This window comes from Bubalus bubalis, chromosome 21, assembly GCF_019923935.1.
Source record: "Bubalus bubalis isolate 160015118507 breed Murrah chromosome 21, NDDB_SH_1, whole genome shotgun sequence".
In the NCBI taxonomy this organism is placed as follows: Eukaryota; Metazoa; Chordata; class Mammalia; order Artiodactyla; family Bovidae; genus Bubalus; species Bubalus bubalis.
In genome coordinates, this window is record NC_059177.1 from 47,742,161 (window position 1) to 47,762,081 (window position 19,921).

A 19,921-nucleotide genomic window follows, 5' to 3' on the forward strand; every position below is an offset into this window, starting at 1 on the left:
AGATGCGATGGGCTTGCCCTTATGAATCACCTGTTTCCTCCTAAAGAGCCCCCTGAAATCCCACCTTTGAAAAGTCATCAGTTTAAGTTAATGAGAACTTTTCAAAATGCAGGTACCTTGAGATTAAGAACCTAACACCTAAACCGAGTATTCTGGAATCCTTGGTTGCCTTCATGATCAAGGGGCCCCAGAGAGAATTAGGAGGAAGTAGAAACGAAGAAGTCCTGTCCAGCTAGCTGCCCTTCTTCAGATTTTGTAATCAGCTCTCCGGCTTCAAGGCTGCCTGTCTGTCTCTTACAGGTTGACCTCTGCCCTTCCTAAGCCTTTGCTTCTTTCTTATCCTCCTTGTCCTTAGGAAATGGGCTGTTTGGGTGCTTCCCCTGAGAGTTTTAGAAGAGCCATATCAGAAGTTTTGTTTTCTCTGTCATACCAATTCTTTGTGGCTTTACTGATCTGGAAGGCCTTACTTTCTTTTGAAATATATGAGCCAAATTCGTATGCTCTGTGTGAAGGGACCCTGAATGGCTAAGTTGGCTAAGTAGAGCACTAAGATGTGGAGTACACTGAGCAGAGTTTGTCTTGCAGCTCGGCATGCTTCAGACGTCTTTTAAGGGAAGAGCTGACTGTGATTGTGTATCTTCCATTGGTCAGCTTACTCCCAGGGCAGCAGCAAGGGGACAGCACAATTCTTTAGGGGTCTCAGTGAATGAATCTTGGGCAGGCCCCACAGGTAGGCTTTTCCACCTAGAGCCTTTGTCTTCACATTTAGAAATATAAATTCTTTGTCAGTATTTGTTGGATGTTTTCTATGTGCTTAGCAGAAAATGACGGAGAAGGCGATGGCACTGCACTCCAGTACTCCTGCCTGGAAAACCCCATGGATGGAGGAGCCTGGAAGGCTACAGTCCATGGGGTCGCTGAGAGTCAGACACGACTGAGCGACTTCACTTTCACTTTTCACTTTCATGCATTGGAGAAGGAAATGGCAACCCACTCCAGTGTTCTTGCCTGGAGAATCCCAGGGACGGGGGAGTCTGGTGGGCTGCTGTCTATGGGGTCGCACAGAGTCAGACACGACTGAAGCAGCTTAGCAGCAGCAGCAGCAGTAAATGAAAAATTAGTGGGGACTATCCAAGTTGGGATTTAGAGACCAAACTGAGTTTGCCTCCCATGTAACATTTATTGTATTCTTAGACTTGCAATACCTAGAGTTTTTTTGTTTGTTTTTTCTAGGCTTTTGTAAATTGGGAAGAGGCTAAATTGACTTGGAGTTTTTTCAAACAGTCTTTCCTGAAACAGATTTTGACAGAAGGTAAGTAAAAGGTTGCTCTGAGCAGTCAGGAAACTGAAGTATCAGTGACGGGGAACTTCCTGGCTGTCCAGTGGTTAAGACTTCAAGCTTCCATGCAGGGAGCATGTGTTTGATCCCTGGTCAGGAAACTAAGATCCCACATGCCACGTGGCATGGCCAAAAAACAAAAACACACAAAACCAAAACCAAAAACACACAAAGTATCAGCGAGGGGATTCTACAGAACTGCTGGTTCCGTAGATGCAGACCACCTGCTTCCTAGAGGCCTTGGGTCAGAGGAGCCTCAGAGCTGGGAGGGTTTTAAATAAGGAGAGGAAAACTAGCATTTATTAAGTGTGATGCTTCAGTTGTCTAATTTAAATCTCCCCACAGCCTTGTAAGAAAGATATTGTTCTTTTTATTATGGATGAGGAAACTGAGCATCAGTGAAGTTACATTACTTCTGCAGGGTCCTACAAGAGTTAGGAGCAACTTACTTTGAATCTGAGTCTCATTCCAGAATCCCACTGAATAATAATGTAATATTATTACATGTATTATTATATGTAATAATAACTGTATTATAGAAATATTCTATCAATTACAGAAAGTTTAGAAAATATAGAAAGCTATCTATAATCTTTCTTGCCTGGAAAATTCCATGGATGGAGGAGACTGGTGAGCTACAGTCCATGGGGTCCCAAAGAGTCGGACACAACTGAGCAACTTCACTTCTATCTATAATCTTATTTTCTGAACATTTTATACACTTTTTCTGAGCTTTTTTAAAAGAATAGCTTTTAAAATTCGTTTACTTTTGGCCGTGCTGGGCCTTGGCTGCCGCTCAGGGTTTTCTGTGGTTGCAGTGCACGGACTTCTTGTGGCGGCTCCTCCTGCTGCGGATCACAGGCTCTAGCGCGCGGGCTCGGGAGTTGCAGCGCGCGGACTTAGTTGCCCCACAGTACGTGGGGTCTTCACGGATCAGGGATCGAAGCCGTGTCTCCCACATTGGCAGACAGATTCTTTACCATTGAGCCACCAGGAAAGCCCCTTGTGACCTTTTTAAGAATCCAGTTTTTCTCATTTTGAATTGAGATGAGCTGTAAGTGCACTCAATACATATTGGATTTCAAAGAATTAGTATTAAAAAACAACATGAAATGCTTCTAGTATTTCTTTTCATGTTGCCATGATAATATTTCGGGTTAAGTCAAATATATTTTCTTTAACAATAAGATTCACCGGTGGGATAGTTTGGTCAACCTTCCAACTTCTTAGGACTTCCCACTTTAACAGTGACAGAACTCTAATGCAGAGGACAAACCAGAAGCTGAAAGTACATCTTATTATATATATATATATGTGTGTATTTATACCTAGCTTTATTTCAAAGAATGAGATTGGAGGCAGCTATAAGCTGCTGAAGGTAGTAGTTTCTCTCTATAAATTTCATGTGTCTGTACATGTATGTATCTATTACTGAACATGTTTTTAAATGTCTTCAGAAACTATCTTTTAATTATAAAAATAATATAATCCCATTACAAGAATTTTGGAAAATAGGAAAAAGTTTCCTAAAACTCTAGCATTCTAATACAAACATCACTGTTCCTATCTTGTTGTTTTTCTTTGTCCACCTTCTTTACTTTTCTTCATTATACTTCCAAAGAGAAGTCCTAAGCCTCACTTCCCTCATTTGTGGTTTAAAAGATAGAACTAGGAGGTACCTGAGGGCTCCCCGAGCTTTGAGAACACCTGTTTCTAGCCTGAGGCCATAACATTTCCATCACAAAAGTGAAACTGTTCACAGGACTTCTGGAGGAAGTAAAGGTCAGAAACCTTCAGAGAGCTGAGTGAAGGTGCCTTAACCCTTGAGAGCAAGGGAGCATGCTGTTCACCACTGTCTCCCTGACACCCTGCTAGGCCTGGAACGTTGCTACGTATTCAGCAAGGTTTGGGTTTTTATAAATATTTATTTATTTGTCTGCACCGGGTCTTAGCTGTGGCTTGTGGGATCTAGTTCCCTGACCAAGGATCAAACCCAAACTCCCTGCCTTGGGAGGACAGAGCCTTAGCCAGTGGACCACCAGGGAAGTCCACAGCAATTATTTTTTGGTAAAGAAAGGTAGCTATAGTGAAATTGTATATTGTGATAGGTCACATTATTGTTAGAACAGGCAAAACAATGGAGGGAGTTTGAGGACGGGTAGTTACTTAAATGCACTTTTTTTTTTTTCTTTCAAAAGTTTAAAGGGCAGTTTGAATGAGTTTAGGAATGGCCCTAACTTGGTTGTCTGTACTGCTGTGGCTAGTCATGTGAACGGTGGCAGGTTGTCAGCCACATGTTCGAGCCTCCCTAGGGGGGCCTGCTTCATCTTTGGTCCATCCTGGCCTGGCTGGCAAAGGGCCTTAGGAACTTCCTACAGCCTCCCTCTCCATGGCTGTGAAATAAGGAAGGGGCCTGACAAGGACACCTAGATTCTTTTTCTCTGAAAGCAACAGCTCTAAAAAATTTAAAATCATTTGTTGTTATAGCAAAAATGTGTGTGTGTGTATACACATGTATATATACACACTCACACACACATATATGCTGTTACCTTCTACCCCCGCATTTCCTGAACACTGTGTGTCATGTGCTGAGAATATACAGATGACTGAGGAACAGGACGTGGCTTCAAGGAGCTCATTCCCTCCGCAGAGACTAAAGCATTTGTGTGGTTAACTCTGATACGGGCTGTACTTGGAAACGTCAGCTCATCCAGACATCTCTTGAGTGCTCTCATTTCCAGGAGCTCTGCTAGGCAGCCAGGGGCATGGAGATGACCGAGACATGGTTCCTCAGGGAGCTGACAGAATGTGGGAGGGAGATGCCTTTTGTGCCAGAACCCAGGGAGGTCCCTGCAGAAAAGCCATTGCAGGTGGTGAGGATACCAACAGCTGAGCCTGGGAGCACCAGCCCAGCCTGACTCAGAAGAGCTGGAGGGGTGAAAACCTCCATGTAGGGTGTAGCAGAGGATGATAGTGTGATGGTGGGAGGTTGGGGTGAGGCTGGTGAAGGGAGGCTGAAAAGATAGCTTTCAGTTCAGTTCAGTCGCCCAGTTGTGTCCAACTCTTTGCAACCCCATGAATCACAGCACGCCAGGCCTCCCTGTCTATCACCAACTCCCAGAGTTCACTCAAACTCATTTCCATCGAGTCGGTGATGCCATCCAGCCATCTCATCCTCTGTCGTCCCCTTCTTCTCCTGCCCCTCCCAGCATCAGAGTCTTTTCCAATGAGTCAACTCTTCACATGAGGTGACCAAAGTATTGGAGTTTCAGCTTTAGCATCAGTCCTTCCAATGAACACCCAGGACTGATTTCCTTTAGAATAGACTGGTTGGATCTCCTTGCAGTCCAAGGGACTCTTTTAAGAGTCTTCTCCAACACCACAGTTCAAAAGCATCAATTCTTCGGCGCTCAGCTTTCTTCACAGCCCAACTTTCACATCCATACACGACCACTGGAAAAACCATAGCCTTAACTAGACGGACCTTTGTTGGCAAAGGTCAGCCTGTAAAAGGTCCCAAATGCAAAACCAAGGCACTTGGACTTTTTGCAAACACAATAGAGCCATTTAAAGGAGTGAAAGAAGAGATGACTTAAGATCTGTATTTGCAAAAGCTGGAACTGTTAGCCATGAGGATGGATTAGAGAAGAGCAGAGATACTGGGGGGCCCATGCCTGGAAGGATCTGCAGAGGTCCCTGCCACCACCCTGCCTAAAATGGGACATTGTAGGGAGGAAAGGATCGGGAGAGGGACTTGAGAGAATATCACATTCTCATCTCTTAATGCTGCTTTCTTCTTTGAGAAAGTGTTTAGGAGGAGCGAGTTGGCCCTTCAGGGCTGTGGCCTCCTCAGTGCTCCTTCTCCATAGCGGTCAGTGTTTCCCATTCAGGGATAATAAGAATATTCATGGAAGTGGGGAATAGGGCTCAGGGCTAATGTCTGTACCTTGAAGGTGTTAGACTGTCTTAGATTTGAACTGTGAACTAGGACTGCTGAGAATTGCTGGCCTCCACAGAGTTTTCTCCACTCAGAGAGGAAACTTCTGATGAGTCTGTGCAGTTTATCATGGACCTTTCATTTCACAGAATTTACACTCAGATTATCTGACCTCCCTGAAAACCTGAGATTATCATTTTTATTATTAACATTTCTGTAACTCTTCACACTTTTAAGAAAACATATCAGGTTTTATTGATTTTTGTTGTTTTTAATTGGTTTGTAACTTTGCTATCAATAAAGCCACCAGCACTTTCCAAATTGTTATTAGAGATTATTTTAAATCAACATTAGGACAAGGACCATGTCATTAACCAAGTGTCTAATTTTTCTGCTTTGACAGTATTTACCAACTGGAAGAGACAATAGACAATAAGAGAAAAGGAAGCAAGAAAATACTGTGTATTTGAAATGCTAATTATTTTGCTTTTCCATTTACAGGCGAGCGATATGTGATGACATTCTTGAACATGTTAAATTTTGGGGATCAGGGTAAGGTGAAATTCTGTAGTGTTTTAATTAAAGATGAGCTATCTTCACGACACTTTCTAATGTTTGCCTCTGTAGTTTGATTCTTTTTAAAATATCTATCTATCTATTTATTTTTGGCTGCACTGGATCTGTTGCTGCGTGCAGGAACTGGTTGTGGCGTGCGGGCTTCTCAGTTCGGTGGCTTCTCTTGTTGCAGAGCGCAGGCTCTTGTATTACAAGGCAGATTCTTAACCACTGGACCACCAGGGAAGCCCCTGTAATTGGATACATTTCATGAAAAAATAAATCTGAAGATTATAAAAAGTGAATCCTGAAGATTGAAAATTGTAGGTCTTTATAAATGTATATCTGACTATTCCCTCCTATGTATCTTGGGCAGCAAGTTCTCTGTTGGGATTCCCTGTCCTTACCCAGCTTTCTGCAGAGCTCTGGGGCTCATTTTGGGGGTCACAGGGTGCCAGAGTTACAGGGAGGTCATCACAGTCATGAAGATTTGGCCCATGTGTGTGGCTAAATAGGTCTTAATATTTTTTCACATTTATTTTTGAATACTGTCCCTAAGTAGTAGAAATAAAAATAAAAAAAAATCAACTTGGCATTATGACTTTTATAAAAAAGTACTAGTGATGCAAATGTTCTGTGTCCTGACTGAATTTATATCAATGATCTTTTGCTGTAACTTTTCAAGAATTTACTATTTGGGGGGAACTGGGTAAAGGGTGCATGGTTCTCCCTTTTATTTCTTACAACTCCATGTGGATCTATAATTATCTCAAAAAGTTTAATCTAAAAAATTATATGAGAAAAAATGTTAATCGTGCTATAAAAATTCAAATAGAAAAACCAATAAGACTGTTATTTCTTTTTTTTTCTTTTGTTTTGTAGGTGTGTATGATATAGTGAATAATCTTGGCTCCCTTGTGGCCAGATTACTTTTCCAGCCAATAGAGGAGAGTTTTTATATATTCTTTGCTAAGGTGCTAGAAAGAGAAAAGGACGCCACACTTCAGAAGCAGGTAGTCTTGGTTTTCATGTCCCCATCTTCCAAGTGTACAGGATCAACAAGACAGAAATGAGGAGCTGTCTGTTTCCCTCTGTTTGATCTGAAATTTTCTTCTAGTTTTCATTCTCCTCTCACATTCTGAATGATGGCAAGATCCTGAGCTCACTTCTTCTTTCCAGCTTCTCCTTTTCCTCCTGATCAGCCCTTTCTTTTCACCCTTTGTCCTCTGTGACCTTTTCTTTGTCCCAGCCCTCTCAGAACTCTATAGCTGTCCCCAGTGCAGCACAGACCCCTTCCTATGGTCTAAGGTTTAAGAATGAGGCTGCCTCCCCCCTCCTCAGACTCTCAAGAACCAAAGATGAGCCGAAGGATGCAGAGACTGGGGCAAGGCTAATTGAGGGCATGGAGAGGAAAACACGGGGCATCTGGTCTCGCTCATCACAACAGTTGTTTAGCTTCTTAAGGACTGTGATGTGCCCAGAGCTCCATTCTGACCCTGAGAATCTACGTAGTCTGGCCAGTAAAAATAGAAGAGATTTAATCCAGGAGTATTTGGGTGTAGAAACTTCCCTTTTCCTAGAATCATTGAAAATGTCTGACTTAGAATTAAAAGCAAACTAGTTAGCCTCTTATGTGTCTTAGAATATATTTTGCAGACAACAGTTCATGCATAATATCTTTTCAAAATGGACCAATCTGGTGCTTAGTCTGATTTAGGAATGTTTTCTCAGTGTCAATTACAGAAACACCAGAAACTGGACTTGTTTGTCAGAAGCACACTGACAAAGCTAGCTAGTGCTGTAAAAACGTGTCCCTTTAAGAGTAAATGTCAGAGGGAAAGTGAGTGTTTCCTAGGCAACATTTGAGACAAGTTATCCTAAATGAGTTAAAAACTAACCCTCCCCTGCTTTCTTAAGGAGGCACACTTTGTCTTTTTTCCTCTTTTTGTTAATTGAGTAGAAACAAACCCAGGCTGTAGAAAAGCAGCAATGGTTCTCAGCAGTTGAAAGAGTGATACATGAAATAGCGAAGGGAGAAAGCCAGATGGGAGGTTTCTCTCCAGCTCATGATTCATCCCACTTCCTTCCTTCTCCCCCGGCCCCAGGAGGATGTTGCTGTGGCCGCTGCGGTTTTGGAGTCCCTGCTAAAGCTGGCCCTGCTGACCGGCCTGACCATCACTGTTTTTGGCTTTGCCTATTCTCAGCTGGTTTTGGACATCTATGGTGGGGCCATGCTTAGCTCAGGATCAGGTATGCACAGAGTTTTTTTCCAGATCTGTTCTAATTTCCCAACTGAAGGAGAGGAGTCTTATGAAATTTAGATACGGTTGACATGTGTGTCTGTATAAGGAAGATTGCCGATGGCTGGGGCACCTGAGGTCACACCAGCTCAGGGTGCAGTTGGGGCTTTGGCACCAGGTTGATCAGTCCCCACAACCTCACTTGGAGAAGTTGTTAGGAATCCTTAGCTTTCCTTTCAGGCCTCAAATGTGTTTTGCCAAGTGCTTCCCTGTGCTCCCTGTAGGGTAAGTGAGGAAGGCAGAGAGCAGGCTCTAATGAGTCTCTGCTTGGTACTAAACACATCTGAAGACAGTAAGTGCCACATAAATCTCACGGCCTGATGCATAAAAGCCTCTGAAGGATAACCCAGAGCCATTTGCAGAGAATGAAATTGATCTCAGCAAATAAAATGGTATATTTAATCCAGTGACTCTTGGGTTTTGAAAGAGAAAAGTATCGAGTGTGTCTAACTTGGAAACACCTGGTGCCCAGGCCACTGAGTGTCTCACAGCATCGCTGGGCCCTGGGGACTTTACCAGTTTCAAGATGCACTGGGTCACGGACTAGCAATCCATTTACAGTGTTTCCTCTTGGGTTGAGCAAAGATGTTTTTAATTCCTCACATCACTAGACAAGATCCTTGAAGACTTTTTTCTAATGCCCTGTCTCAAATGTAAACGGCCCTTTCAGATGCCATTCTGCAAGATCACTGGCATGTTTTTGTCTCCACTATAATGGGCCCAAACATTTAGTATTAGGAAAAGAAGGGCTGAGTTTCTACACAAGAACAAAGGTCATTAGGTTTGGACAAACAGCTGCTGTGAAACCAATGATGTGGTTTGTAGTGCCCTGGGTCAGGCAACTATAGGAAGCCATTAGCAAGTCAGTGCACAGAGAGCAGGACAGGCTATTTCACAGCAGCTCTGCCCCTCTAGAAAGGTAATCACCAAGGAGCAGCCTTTGTAATGCAGCCACAGGACAGTGCCACAGGGGAAGGGCTGTCCCATCAACGTAGTATTCACTTGCCTAAGTCATTAATCACTGAAGATATATCAACAAACCATTGTCATTGTGTGGTCCTTTTACTCAAGTGAGATGCTGGTGCCAGTCTTGAGCACCGATGATAGATTTGTCAGCTAAAAGGGTCAGTGTTACTTGATAAATGAAGGTAATGAATTATGTCTCTGATGTTTTATGTCAAAGTCATTAATCATTTTAGACTCAATAAGATATTCTCTTGGTCTCATCTTCAGAGACAGAAGAATCTTGAGAATGGTCTGGTTCCTTAGTCTCTGAAAAGGATGTATGGTTTGCTCTAGTCACTGCAACATCTTTAGGACCCTTGTCTCTTGCCTGACCCAGGCCTCCATCAACATCCCTGCCGCAGCAAGGTCTTCCAGCATCTGTCTCCTCATCACTGCTCCCTCTCATTTTGACCAAATTTCCAGCTGTGTGTGCCTTCTGGGAGGGTGAGTGTGTCTCCCCAGGGTGCCTGCTGGCTTTCCTTCCCTGTCTCCACACCACCCCTCTTCTTGTTGCCCTCTTCTCGACTCTCCGGACTAGTGCTGCAAATCCAAATGCCTTTCCTGTGCCAAAGATATTAACACTGCTGCTCTCCGCTCCAGTACTCCTCGCCACAGCCCTTTTTTTGTTCCTTTAAATACTCACAAAACATTGACTTTCTCCAGAAAGTCTTACTGAATCAGAAAAGAATGAGGAACTTTCCATGGCTCAGCCCAGCCACTTAGTTTTGAAAGTGGAACTTGCAGCGCTGCTGTCCTCAGTTGCCCCAGTTGCATGTTGCCTTTGTCCTTGCCCGTGAAGTGGACTCCCCTGTGACCAGACCTGCAGTGGCTCCTTGAGAGACCTCTGTGCTGCTTTCCTGGAGAAGGCAATGGCACCCCACTCCAGTACTCTTGTCTGGAAAACCCTATGGACGGAGGAGCCTGGAAAGCTACAGTCCATGAGGTCGCTAAGAGTCGGACACGACTGAGCGACTTCACTTTCACTTTTCACTTTCATGCATTGGAGAAGGAAATGGCAGCCCACTCCAGTGTTCTTGCCTGGAGAATCCCAGGGACGGGGGAGCCTGGTGGGCTGCCGTCGGTGGGGTCGCACAGGGTTGGACACGACTGAAGCGACTTAGCAGCAGCAGCAGCAGTGCTGCTTTCCTAAAGTGGGACTTGGCTGCAGCGCAGGCAGACTTTGGTGGAGCACTGAGGGTTTGCTTTGCAGTACTTGGGCTCAGCCTTGTGTGTAATTAGGGGCTGTGGAAGTGGTCTGAGACTTTGATCAGACGTTTTCCTCATATCTAGCTTTTCCATCCTAAAGGAAAATACAAACATTCGATGAATCTCCCTGAGACTTCTCACATTCATCTCTTAGGTGCTTCTCTCTTGCCCTTTCTTTTACTTTTTCTTTTTTGGAGAAGGAAGAGCTTATTATTTGCAGCCAGTAAGGAGAACACTTGCTTTCCCAAAGCAGTGTCTCCTTTTTCACTTTTTAAAAATCTTTTTTTCTTCTCAGGCCCCTAATATTAGTTTCCTAGAGCTGGGATCACAGTGTGTCATGAACCAAGTGGCTTGTAAGAACAGAAATTGATTGTCTCACAGTTCTGCAGAAGTCTGAAATCCAGGAGCCAGCAGAGCTCTGCTCTCTGTGGCAGCTCTAGAGGAGGCCTCCTTCCTCACCTCTCCCAGCTTCTGGTGTTGGCTGGCAGTCTTTGGCTGGGAAATGCATTACCCCCATCACGTGGCTGTCCTCTCCCTGTGTATACTCACATCATCTTCCCTCTGTGACTATCCCTGTGCCCAAACTTCTGCTTTTCATAAGGACACCAATCATAATGGATTAGGGCCCATCCTGATGACCTCATTTTAACTTATTATAAAGATTCTATTTCCAAATAGACCATACTCTTAAGTTATTGGTGATTAGGACTTCATACTACTTTTGTGAAAGTGTTCGTCACTCAGTTGCATCTGACTCTTTGCGACTCCATGGACTGTAGGCCACCAGCCCCTCTGTCCATGGGGATTCTCCAGGCAAGAATGCTGAAGTGGGTTGCCATGCCTTTCTCCAGGGGGAATCTTCCCAACCCAGGGATCGAACCCAGGTCTCCTGCATTGCAGGCAGATTCTTTCCCATCACATTACTTTTGGGGGCAATTTAATTCAACCGGTACTACCACTCAGCTCAACCCAGAGTTTAAGGTTCCATCTGCAAGTTCCCCAATTCCAACCTCTTTCCCTAAAAGTTGACTCAAAACCCTTCTATTCGAATCACCGTTTCATGCCGGTGTTTGTGTTCTCCACCTTGCAAAGCAGCGTGCTGTCCACGTGGCGTCAACTTTCAGTTACCAAGTGAGAGGTGCAGGTTGTGAGAGGAGCCCCGCTCCTCTCTGCTAGAGAGAGGAGGACGGAGAGAAGCAGGAAGCACACTGAGCATAGCCTCGAGCCAGCACAGGCAGACCCTAGTCCCTGCCTCCTCTGCTGGAGTCATCCCACGGCTGTGGCAGGGGCCAAGCTACTTCTGCAGCAATTTGGGGGAATGAGATGCAACCTGACATGATGAAAATGTGGAACCCAAGAGAGGGCCATCAGCGCTACTCTGTTAGTACTCCTTTTGTCTTTGTTTTGTTTTTTGGTTGTTTGACCCACAGTATCTCTGAGGTGTGCTGGTTCCCAACTCCAGTCTAATCTAGCCATCCTGACCTGAATGGGGAGAGAAAAACTCAGAAATACTTGGGAAGTTCACAATACAGAGGCGTGCTCACTAAAGATTGAGACCTAATCATAGGACCATAGAATGCTTCTCCTCACCCATAGCTCACTATCCCATTCCTAGGCCTATTTAAAACAGTTTTTTTTTTTTTTTTTAACATTTTATCTTTTTCACACAATAGTAGGATGCAAATTTTATTCAAGTTCCCATAGACTATAAACTGGGAGACCCTGAAACATCCAGGGACAAAAACATAGTGCAAAAATTTCAGAGTATAAAGGTATTGAAATCATACAAGAGTCTATTCTCTTGTTACTACAGCAGTTCTTTTTATTCAGTCAGATCAAACCAAATCAAATCAAATGAATCCAGTCAGTCCCATGAAATCAACTCCATTAGACCACCAACATCAGGCAAGCCCCTTCACCAGTAAGATTACAGCTTGCTGAAGGCTCGGATAATGGGTAGCATTTTTTAGCAATAAGTGATTTTAAATTAAGGTAACTACTTTTTTTTTAAGGCATAATGCTGTTGCACAACTAATACAATACAGTATGTTGTCATAACTTTTATATGTACTGAGAAGCCAAAAAAATTCATGTGACCTTTTTTATTAAAATATTTGCTCTATTGCAGTGGTCTGGAACCAAGCTTGCAGTGTCTGTAAGGTGTGCTGATCCCCAACTCCAGTCTAATCTAGCAATCCTATCTCATCTGAGAGGGGAGCAAAAAACTTGGAAATGTTTGTGAAGTTCACAGTCCAGAGGCAAAAGCTCACTGAAGACTGAGACCTAATCATAGGACCACAGAATGCCTCCCCTCCTCAACAGCTCACCACCATATCACTTCTTTTTGTTATTTTTGATGGCCATGAAACTATTTAGTGTCCCCGTGGCACGGGGACCTTTCATATTAAGCAGCTTTCATAGCCATGACTAAGTTTCAGATTCTGAGACTCTGGAACTCCCCCTGGCCTGCCCTTTTCTTTTAGTGGTTTCTTTTTTTTCTTTATTGAGGTCTAATTTACATAAAGTAAAATACTGTACTCCTAAGAGTTTCGACAAATGTCTACACCTTGTAACCAATATCCAGATTAAGATACAGAACATTTCCGTTACCCCAGAAGGTTCTCATAGGGCCCTTTCCACCCAGCTGCCCCACTGTACCTCAGCGGCAAGAACTGCTCTGATTTCTTATCACCATAGGTTAGTATTACTTTTAAAAAGAATTTCGTATAAATGAAATTATACAGTGTAAGCACTTTCACATTTGGCTTCTTTCCCACAGTATGAAGTTTTTGAGATTGATGCATGTTTTCACATGGATCAATAGTTTTTTTTTTCCTCCTTGATTGCTGAAAAGTATTTCTTTGTATGGATGGCCCATATGTTGTTTATCCTTTCTCCTGTCTGTGGTCATTTTGGGCTGTTAGGAATAAAGCTGCTACAGATGTTTTTGTACATGTGTTTTTGTGAACATTTGCATTTATTTCCACTGGTTGTATACCCAGGAGTAGAATTTTTGGATCGTAGGTTGCATTCATGTTTATTTTATTGGAAACTGCTTGACTGCCTCTCGGTAATGGCCCTTTTAAAAGAGGGGCTCAGGGAATTCCCATCCTATAGGTTAGAACTCCACACTTTCACTGCTGACAGCCTGAGTTCAGTCCCTGGTCAGGGAACTAAGATCCCACAAGCCACATAGCACAGCAGAAAAAAAACAAGAAAGAGGGGATCAATTCCATTTTAAGGCTCCTGATCTTCTGTTAGCAGATTTCCCCAAAGCTTGTTAGTTAGCTGTAGCACCTAGAAGAAAATAACCTTACGGACCCTGACTCTCCCCGCAGAGTTGTGGGCGTTCTACTTCCTTAGTGTGCTGCTGCCCCTGAGTCCTGGGCTGCTTCAGGGCCGCTTCAGCTGACTTTGTCTTCACCTGCAGGGTCACTAGTGTCCCTGAGTGCTCAGACTAGCAGGCTTCTTCATGCTGTTTCAAAAAGTGAGATTTGTTTGCTGGCCAGATAAGCTTTTAGTTGCTAAGCAAGAGATCTGTATATCTGTTCCTAACTGTCCATTTGTTTTTAGCTGTTTATTTTGGTCAGTGCGCTGGAATGCTCAGAGTCCTTGCAGATAGTTAGGACCACGCATCTGCCCAGTGACCACACCAGCAGGGCTCATGACCCCTCTGGTGTTCTCTGGCCACCCAGCCGATGTGAGGATGCACAGGGGCCTCCCCCTTGGGCTCTGGAATCTCAGCAGGTTGTTTCCTTACAGGTCCTGTCCTACTCCGAGCCTACTGTCTTTACGTCCTCCTCCTTGCCATCAATGGAGTGACTGAGTGTTTCACATTTGCTGCCATGAGCAAAGCGGAGGTAGACAGGTGGGTAACCTTCAAGACACACCTGTAATCATGGCCTTCCACCAAAATGAAGTAGCTTCTTTCTTTTCATTCTGAACGTGTATTTATAGAAGACTCTTTTAGAGCCTGCAGTGCAGTGCTTTCCTCAGGCACCATTCAGTGAGTCTTCTCCACACGAGGGCTGGGGAGCAGCCACTGTTCCTCGCTTCCCTTTGTCAAGGGAAAAATCTAGGCCCTGAAGGGCTGTGTTAGTCCTGGTTGGCAGAGGCAGGCACCAGACAAGACCCCTCCTCCACCACCTCCTTGCCCAGTGCTCCAGAGGGTTACTCAGGAGCTTCCTCAAGAGGCAGGTCTACAGGTATTTCCCTAATGGTCCAGTGGTTAAGAATCCACCTACCAGTGCAGGGGGCACGGGTTTGATCCCTGGTCTGGGAAGATTCCCCATGCCTTGGAGTAACTAAGCCCATGAGCCACAAGTACTGAGCCCGGGCCTCCTAGAGCCCATGCTCCACGGCAAGAGAAGCCACCACAACAAGAAGCTTTAGCACCGCAACCAGAGAGTAGGACGAGCACAGCAACAAAGACCCAACACGGCCAACAATAAAGAAATAAAAATTTTTTTAAAAAAGCAGATTTATGGACAACCTCAGGGCTCTGTGACATGTCTCCTCAGAGAAAGACTCAAGTGCACATAGAAGATTTGCCACATTTTCTCCCGTCCATTGACCCTGAGGTCGGGACCTCTGCCCTGAGCTTCAAGCAGTAGTTCTTAATACTGGTTGTGAGTCAGAATGCTCAATGGAGCTTGTTAGAAATGTAGATTCCTGTCCACTCGACTCCCACCACTCTCTCTCCTACCATACCTACAGAATCAGTAGCCCCTGAGCATGTAAATGTTTTCTTTAAAGCTCCTCAATGATTCTGATGTCAGCTTCTGGTATGAGCCTCTGATCCACACCCAGGATCATTCATCTCTTGTGTCCTAAATGCCAAAAGTAGAAAGGTAGTATCTGAAGACATCACTGTAGGATGTAGTTGAGAAGAAGGATAATACTGTTAGCGGCAAAGGAGAGAGAGGAGACGGGGTGGGAGTTGGAAATGGGGCCAGTGGCTCTCGTTATCCCTTTGCCCCTTGAGGTCTGGGTCCCATGGGGGTTTCAGGCTGCCTCTGTAGTGCCTTGAGTGCTGTTGAAACCCCTCAGAGGCCTGGTGGGGTACGGGAAGGTGGGCAAGGATACCTCAGAGACGGGGGGAGCCCTTCCTCTCATTCACAGCAGCCTTTGTCTGCTTCCCACTGTGGCCTGTCTCAGAGGTTTGGTGACCTATGGGCCACACCATAGTTGAGAGCTGGAGTGTAGAGCAGTGGTCCCAGCCCAGACTGATTAAACCCCTCAGAAGTTCTAGCCCTCTCCTACACCAGCTGAACTGAAATTTAGGGGCTTGGGCCAAGGAGTCAGCTCCAGGAGATCGCTGATGATAGCTAGGGCTTGAGGAACTGCTGGCCCAGACCGGCTTTCAGAGTAAAAACTGTTGAACCCTGTGACCCAGTGCATATTTAGGTGTAACTGAAACGAGGCTTCCACAAAGCAACAAGTACCCCAGGTACAGAACACACTGATGATGGCTTTTAATTCTGTTTCAGTTTTTTTAAACTGCCATGTCATGATGCTCTAAATTGATTTCCCAGCCCACTTTTAGGTCACAACCCATAGTTTTCAAATGTGGTCTAGACATGGTTTTTACTTCAGACAGTTAAATTTATAGCTATACACTGCTTTGAGTCTGTCCTTTTTTTTTTTTTTTTAAGTGGATAAAAAGATCTCTAAGTTTAATTTTGAAAATACTATGTTTTTACTTGAAAGGTGCTTCTAACATGAAATAATTTTAAAATATAATTTAAAACATACTAAATAAGGTACTGAAGTGTGTTGGAAAGAACTCTGGACTAGGAATCTCTCTCTTTGAAGGGAATTTTGTTAAAATAATTGCAGCATTAATGTTGAAAGGGAGAAACAAGACTAAGCCTGCTTAAAACATTAAAAATATATTATCTTCCAACAAATCATGAGGGAGTACAGACAGTGACTAATTGCTTTGGTTTCTCTTATATTGCATTGAACCAGAGGAAGCAGGTTTTTAAGTTAGTTGTAATGGGACCTGGACAGCATATTAAAATCTAGAAAATGATTTTCATGGTATTAGTCGTCAACATAGAGAAAAGACTGAGCCATATTCTCATTTGAAGTAACTCACTTCCCCTAAGAGTAAAATGTGGTTTTAAGCATGATCTCCAAGTTTGTATTAAATGTAGAAGCCCCCTTTTTGTCTAGGCCCCTGGCCCCAACCCCCAGTCTTGTTCTGAACACGTGGAGCACCTGAGCTCATCACTGACCCCAGCCTTTTTTTCCTTTCTATGAATTTAGCCAGACATAAAACAGTAATAAGATTTTTTTGTAGTATGATTGAGTAGCTTTCATCTATTTTACTTACTGAACTACAGGTTAATCAGTATTTGTTTTTTAATAAAAATAAGGCATTTGGTTGGATGTGAAATATTAGAATGTCCTTTGAGCTGCAAGTTCCTTTTTTGTTAATAACCTCATAATCTATATAGAAGATTGATGGCTTCACATTATGCCCCATTGAAGAATCTTGGTTGTGTTTTGTTAAGCCTGTCTCATTTTCTTTTGTTCATTTGACAAATTTTTTTGAGCATCTGTTCTCTAAGAGACATTGCTTTAAGCTCCAGGAGTACAGCCATGAACAAAACAGACGTGATCCCTGCTCTCTTGTAGCTGACAATAAGGGAAGCAGACAGCAAACAAGTAAATAGATAAGAAAATTGTGCTGTATGGAGAACTAACAGAGAAGGCAATGGCACCCCACTCCAGTACTCGCCTGGAAAATCCCATAGGCGGAGGAGCCTGGTGGGCTGCAGTCCATGGGGTCGCTAAGAGTCGGACACGACTGAGCGACTTCACTTTCACTTTTCACTTTCATGCATTGGAGAAGGAAATGGCAACCCACTCCAGTGTTCTTGCCTGGAGAATCCCAGGGACAGTGGAGCCTATGGGCTGCCGTCTATGGGGTCGCACAGAGTCGGACACGACTGAAGCGACTTAGCAGTAGCAGCAGCATGGAGAACTAAAACAGGGTTATGGGGTGAGAGTGGGAGCCCTTTTAGATCAGGAGGTCTTTCTGAGAAGGTTGCGTTAGGCTGAGGCCTCGATGACCAGGAAGAGTCTGCCATGTATAGATGGGCTAGAACCTTCCAGGCAGAGGGGACGGTGCTGCAGAGGCCGAGGATTGAGAGCTCCTTTGTCTAACTTGTCGGCCCTTGAGTGCCCCACGTGGAGCTGGACTCCGTACTGTTGACTGAATGAAGGACAAGTGCCGTCTTCTCACCTAGGCACATAAGAGACCCGTGCCGTCCTCTACGTAGTTACCTGGCCACATTGTTACGGCCGTACCTTGATGTTTTCAGCCAGCAGCCACTGGGGGACACTTCAGTTGCTTATCTTTTGATAAACCTGATTAAAAATAACTTCCTGTTTATGTTAACCAAACCTTAGAAAATAGTCATTGTCGCTGACTAATTTCCCACTGATTTACAAAGTGGCATTTTAATTTTATCTTTAAAATTCTTATTTTATCCTGAAGTGGATAATGCCTTTAAGACTATAGATTTGTGTTGGAAAGTTCAACAGTTGCAGAGCCCTCTTCTAATGAGAAACAGTAGACGTCCTCATTGTTAGCGCTTCCCAAGTGACTACACCGAAGAAGCCACACTGTGACTTGTCCCTGCTAGAGTTAACATGAATTAGCTACCAGTTTCATTCATTGTTTCCCTTCTGCTTGGAGTTGGGTGAACATGACTTTGAAAGTTTATGAACCTGTGGTCTGAAGAAGAACCAAACATTACACATCATCTTCTTTTTGGAAAATTGGTCAGAGTACTGGCCCACCCTCAGTGGCTTGTTATAAAGTTGGCCATTCTGATTATTGATTAGCATTAGTGAAGAAGCTTCATCTGTAAAGATGTGGGCTCTTGTACTTCCATTCATTACTCATTAAAAAGAAACTGTGTCGACTGAGAAGCAAATTAATTACTTCTCTGGAATTCTAGATGAAAGCTCTGTCCCCTGTTAGAGTATAGGTGTGTGTGTGTATGTGTGTGTGTATTCTTGATGCCACACACTCCGATAATTACGTCTCCCATATCACCTTGGGCTTGGTCAGCCAAAGGACAAGGACCCAGGCATTTGGGGGACCCGGTGGCATTCTCGCCACCCCTCCTTCCTGTGCAGAAGCTGAGTGGTGGTCTCTGAGGCTTCCTAACCCAGCTGACACAACTTGGGGATCTAAGGGGTTTGGTTTCCTCAACAACTGTATACTTAGATTGCCTGCTGTGTGCTCAGCAGAAACCAGACGCTGGAGAATTTGGTTCATAGTTGTACCACAAGCCTTTTGGAAGATTTTTATCTTTTCTGATATTCAGTCGAGAGCTGAAAACTGAAGATAACTAAGTGATGTACTGCCATGGAATCAGAGAAGTGAAAGGAACAGTGTAAGCCCTCTAGTCACAGGACCCACAGAGCTCTAGAAAGGTGGATGGAGAGCCAAGGAGGGATGTGTGAGAGTCTGGGAAACCCTGACAGTGGGCCAGGCCTTGCTCCCTCTTCCCATTCTGTTATGGAAGCTGGTCACTTGCTTTGAGTGAGATCTGCTGGCAAAGGTTACAGGGCTTCTGCCTTTCCCAAAGGAAGCAGTGCTACAGTTTAGGGGCCAGGGGTCAGGTTGGGCTGTTGGTTCACTCCTTAGGCAGATTCCTCAGCCTCTCTGGGCCTGGTTTCCTTGTCTGTAAGATGGATCCAAGCTCCACAGGGAAAGGGCCCTGTGTTTGTCCACCAGCACATTCCCAACAGCCCTCACAGTGCCTGTCACAGTGCCTGTCCACACAAAACCATGAACCCGTGTCATATTCTTGCGCCTCACATTAAGGCAGGCTGAACAGGATTTTTATGGGTTTTGATTACAAAGTGTCACTTAACCAGTTATTATCCTTAAACACCATAAATACATTGAATTGTTCATTTTTTTACTCTTCTATTCAGGGCTGAGGGGGACAGTGACGTTTCCATGTTATCCACTTAACATTTGATGTAAAAATCACCTGGATCATGGGATCTCAGAGGTGAATTCATGTTCACAGCCCCTTTCTTTGCAGCAGCCCTGCCTTGGGATGAGGTACCCACTGCCCTGCTTTGCCTGTCTTCCTCTCCCCAGGTACAATTTTACAATGCTGGCCCTGTCGTCTTCCTTCCTGGTGTTATCTTATGTCCTGACCCATTGGTGTGGCAGCGTGGGCTTCATCTTGGCCAACTGCTTCAACATGGGCATTCGGATCACGCAGAGCCTTTACTTCATCTACCGCTACTACCGGAAGAGCCCCCACAGGCCCCTGGCTGGCCTGTTCCTGTCACCAGTCCTCCTTGGGACATTTGCCCTCAGTGGCGGCATTACTGCTGTTTCAGAGGTGAGACTCCCCATAGCCTTCACACCACATGCTTTTGCAGTCTGTCTAGTCTCCCTTGTTCCAGACATCCCCTTCCTGTTCTGTCTGAACCAGCTGGACAAGTACTTGCTTCCTTGTGCCCCTTCCCCTAAGCTTCAGGCCAGCATCTTGTGCTAGAAATGACTGAGCAGTGGTACCTGTGGGCACAGAGTAG

The 19,921-nt window shown here is 44.5% G+C and overlaps 1 protein-coding gene across 1 annotated transcript in view; it reads left to right on the forward strand.

The window, feature by feature from the left end:
- RFT1 (RFT1 homolog) overlaps nt 1-19,921 on the forward strand; it is a 40,573-nt gene that overhangs the window by 18,972 nt on the left and 1,680 nt on the right. The window contains exons 7-12 of the mRNA XM_025272507.3: nt 1,234-1,312; nt 5,781-5,831; nt 6,717-6,847; nt 7,940-8,084; nt 14,108-14,213; nt 19,479-19,728. Coding sequence (XP_025128292.1) covers nt 1,234-1,312; nt 5,781-5,831; nt 6,717-6,847; nt 7,940-8,084; nt 14,108-14,213; nt 19,479-19,728 — 762 coding nt within the window. The remainder of the gene's footprint in view (nt 1-1,233; nt 1,313-5,780; nt 5,832-6,716; nt 6,848-7,939; nt 8,085-14,107; nt 14,214-19,478; nt 19,729-19,921) is intronic.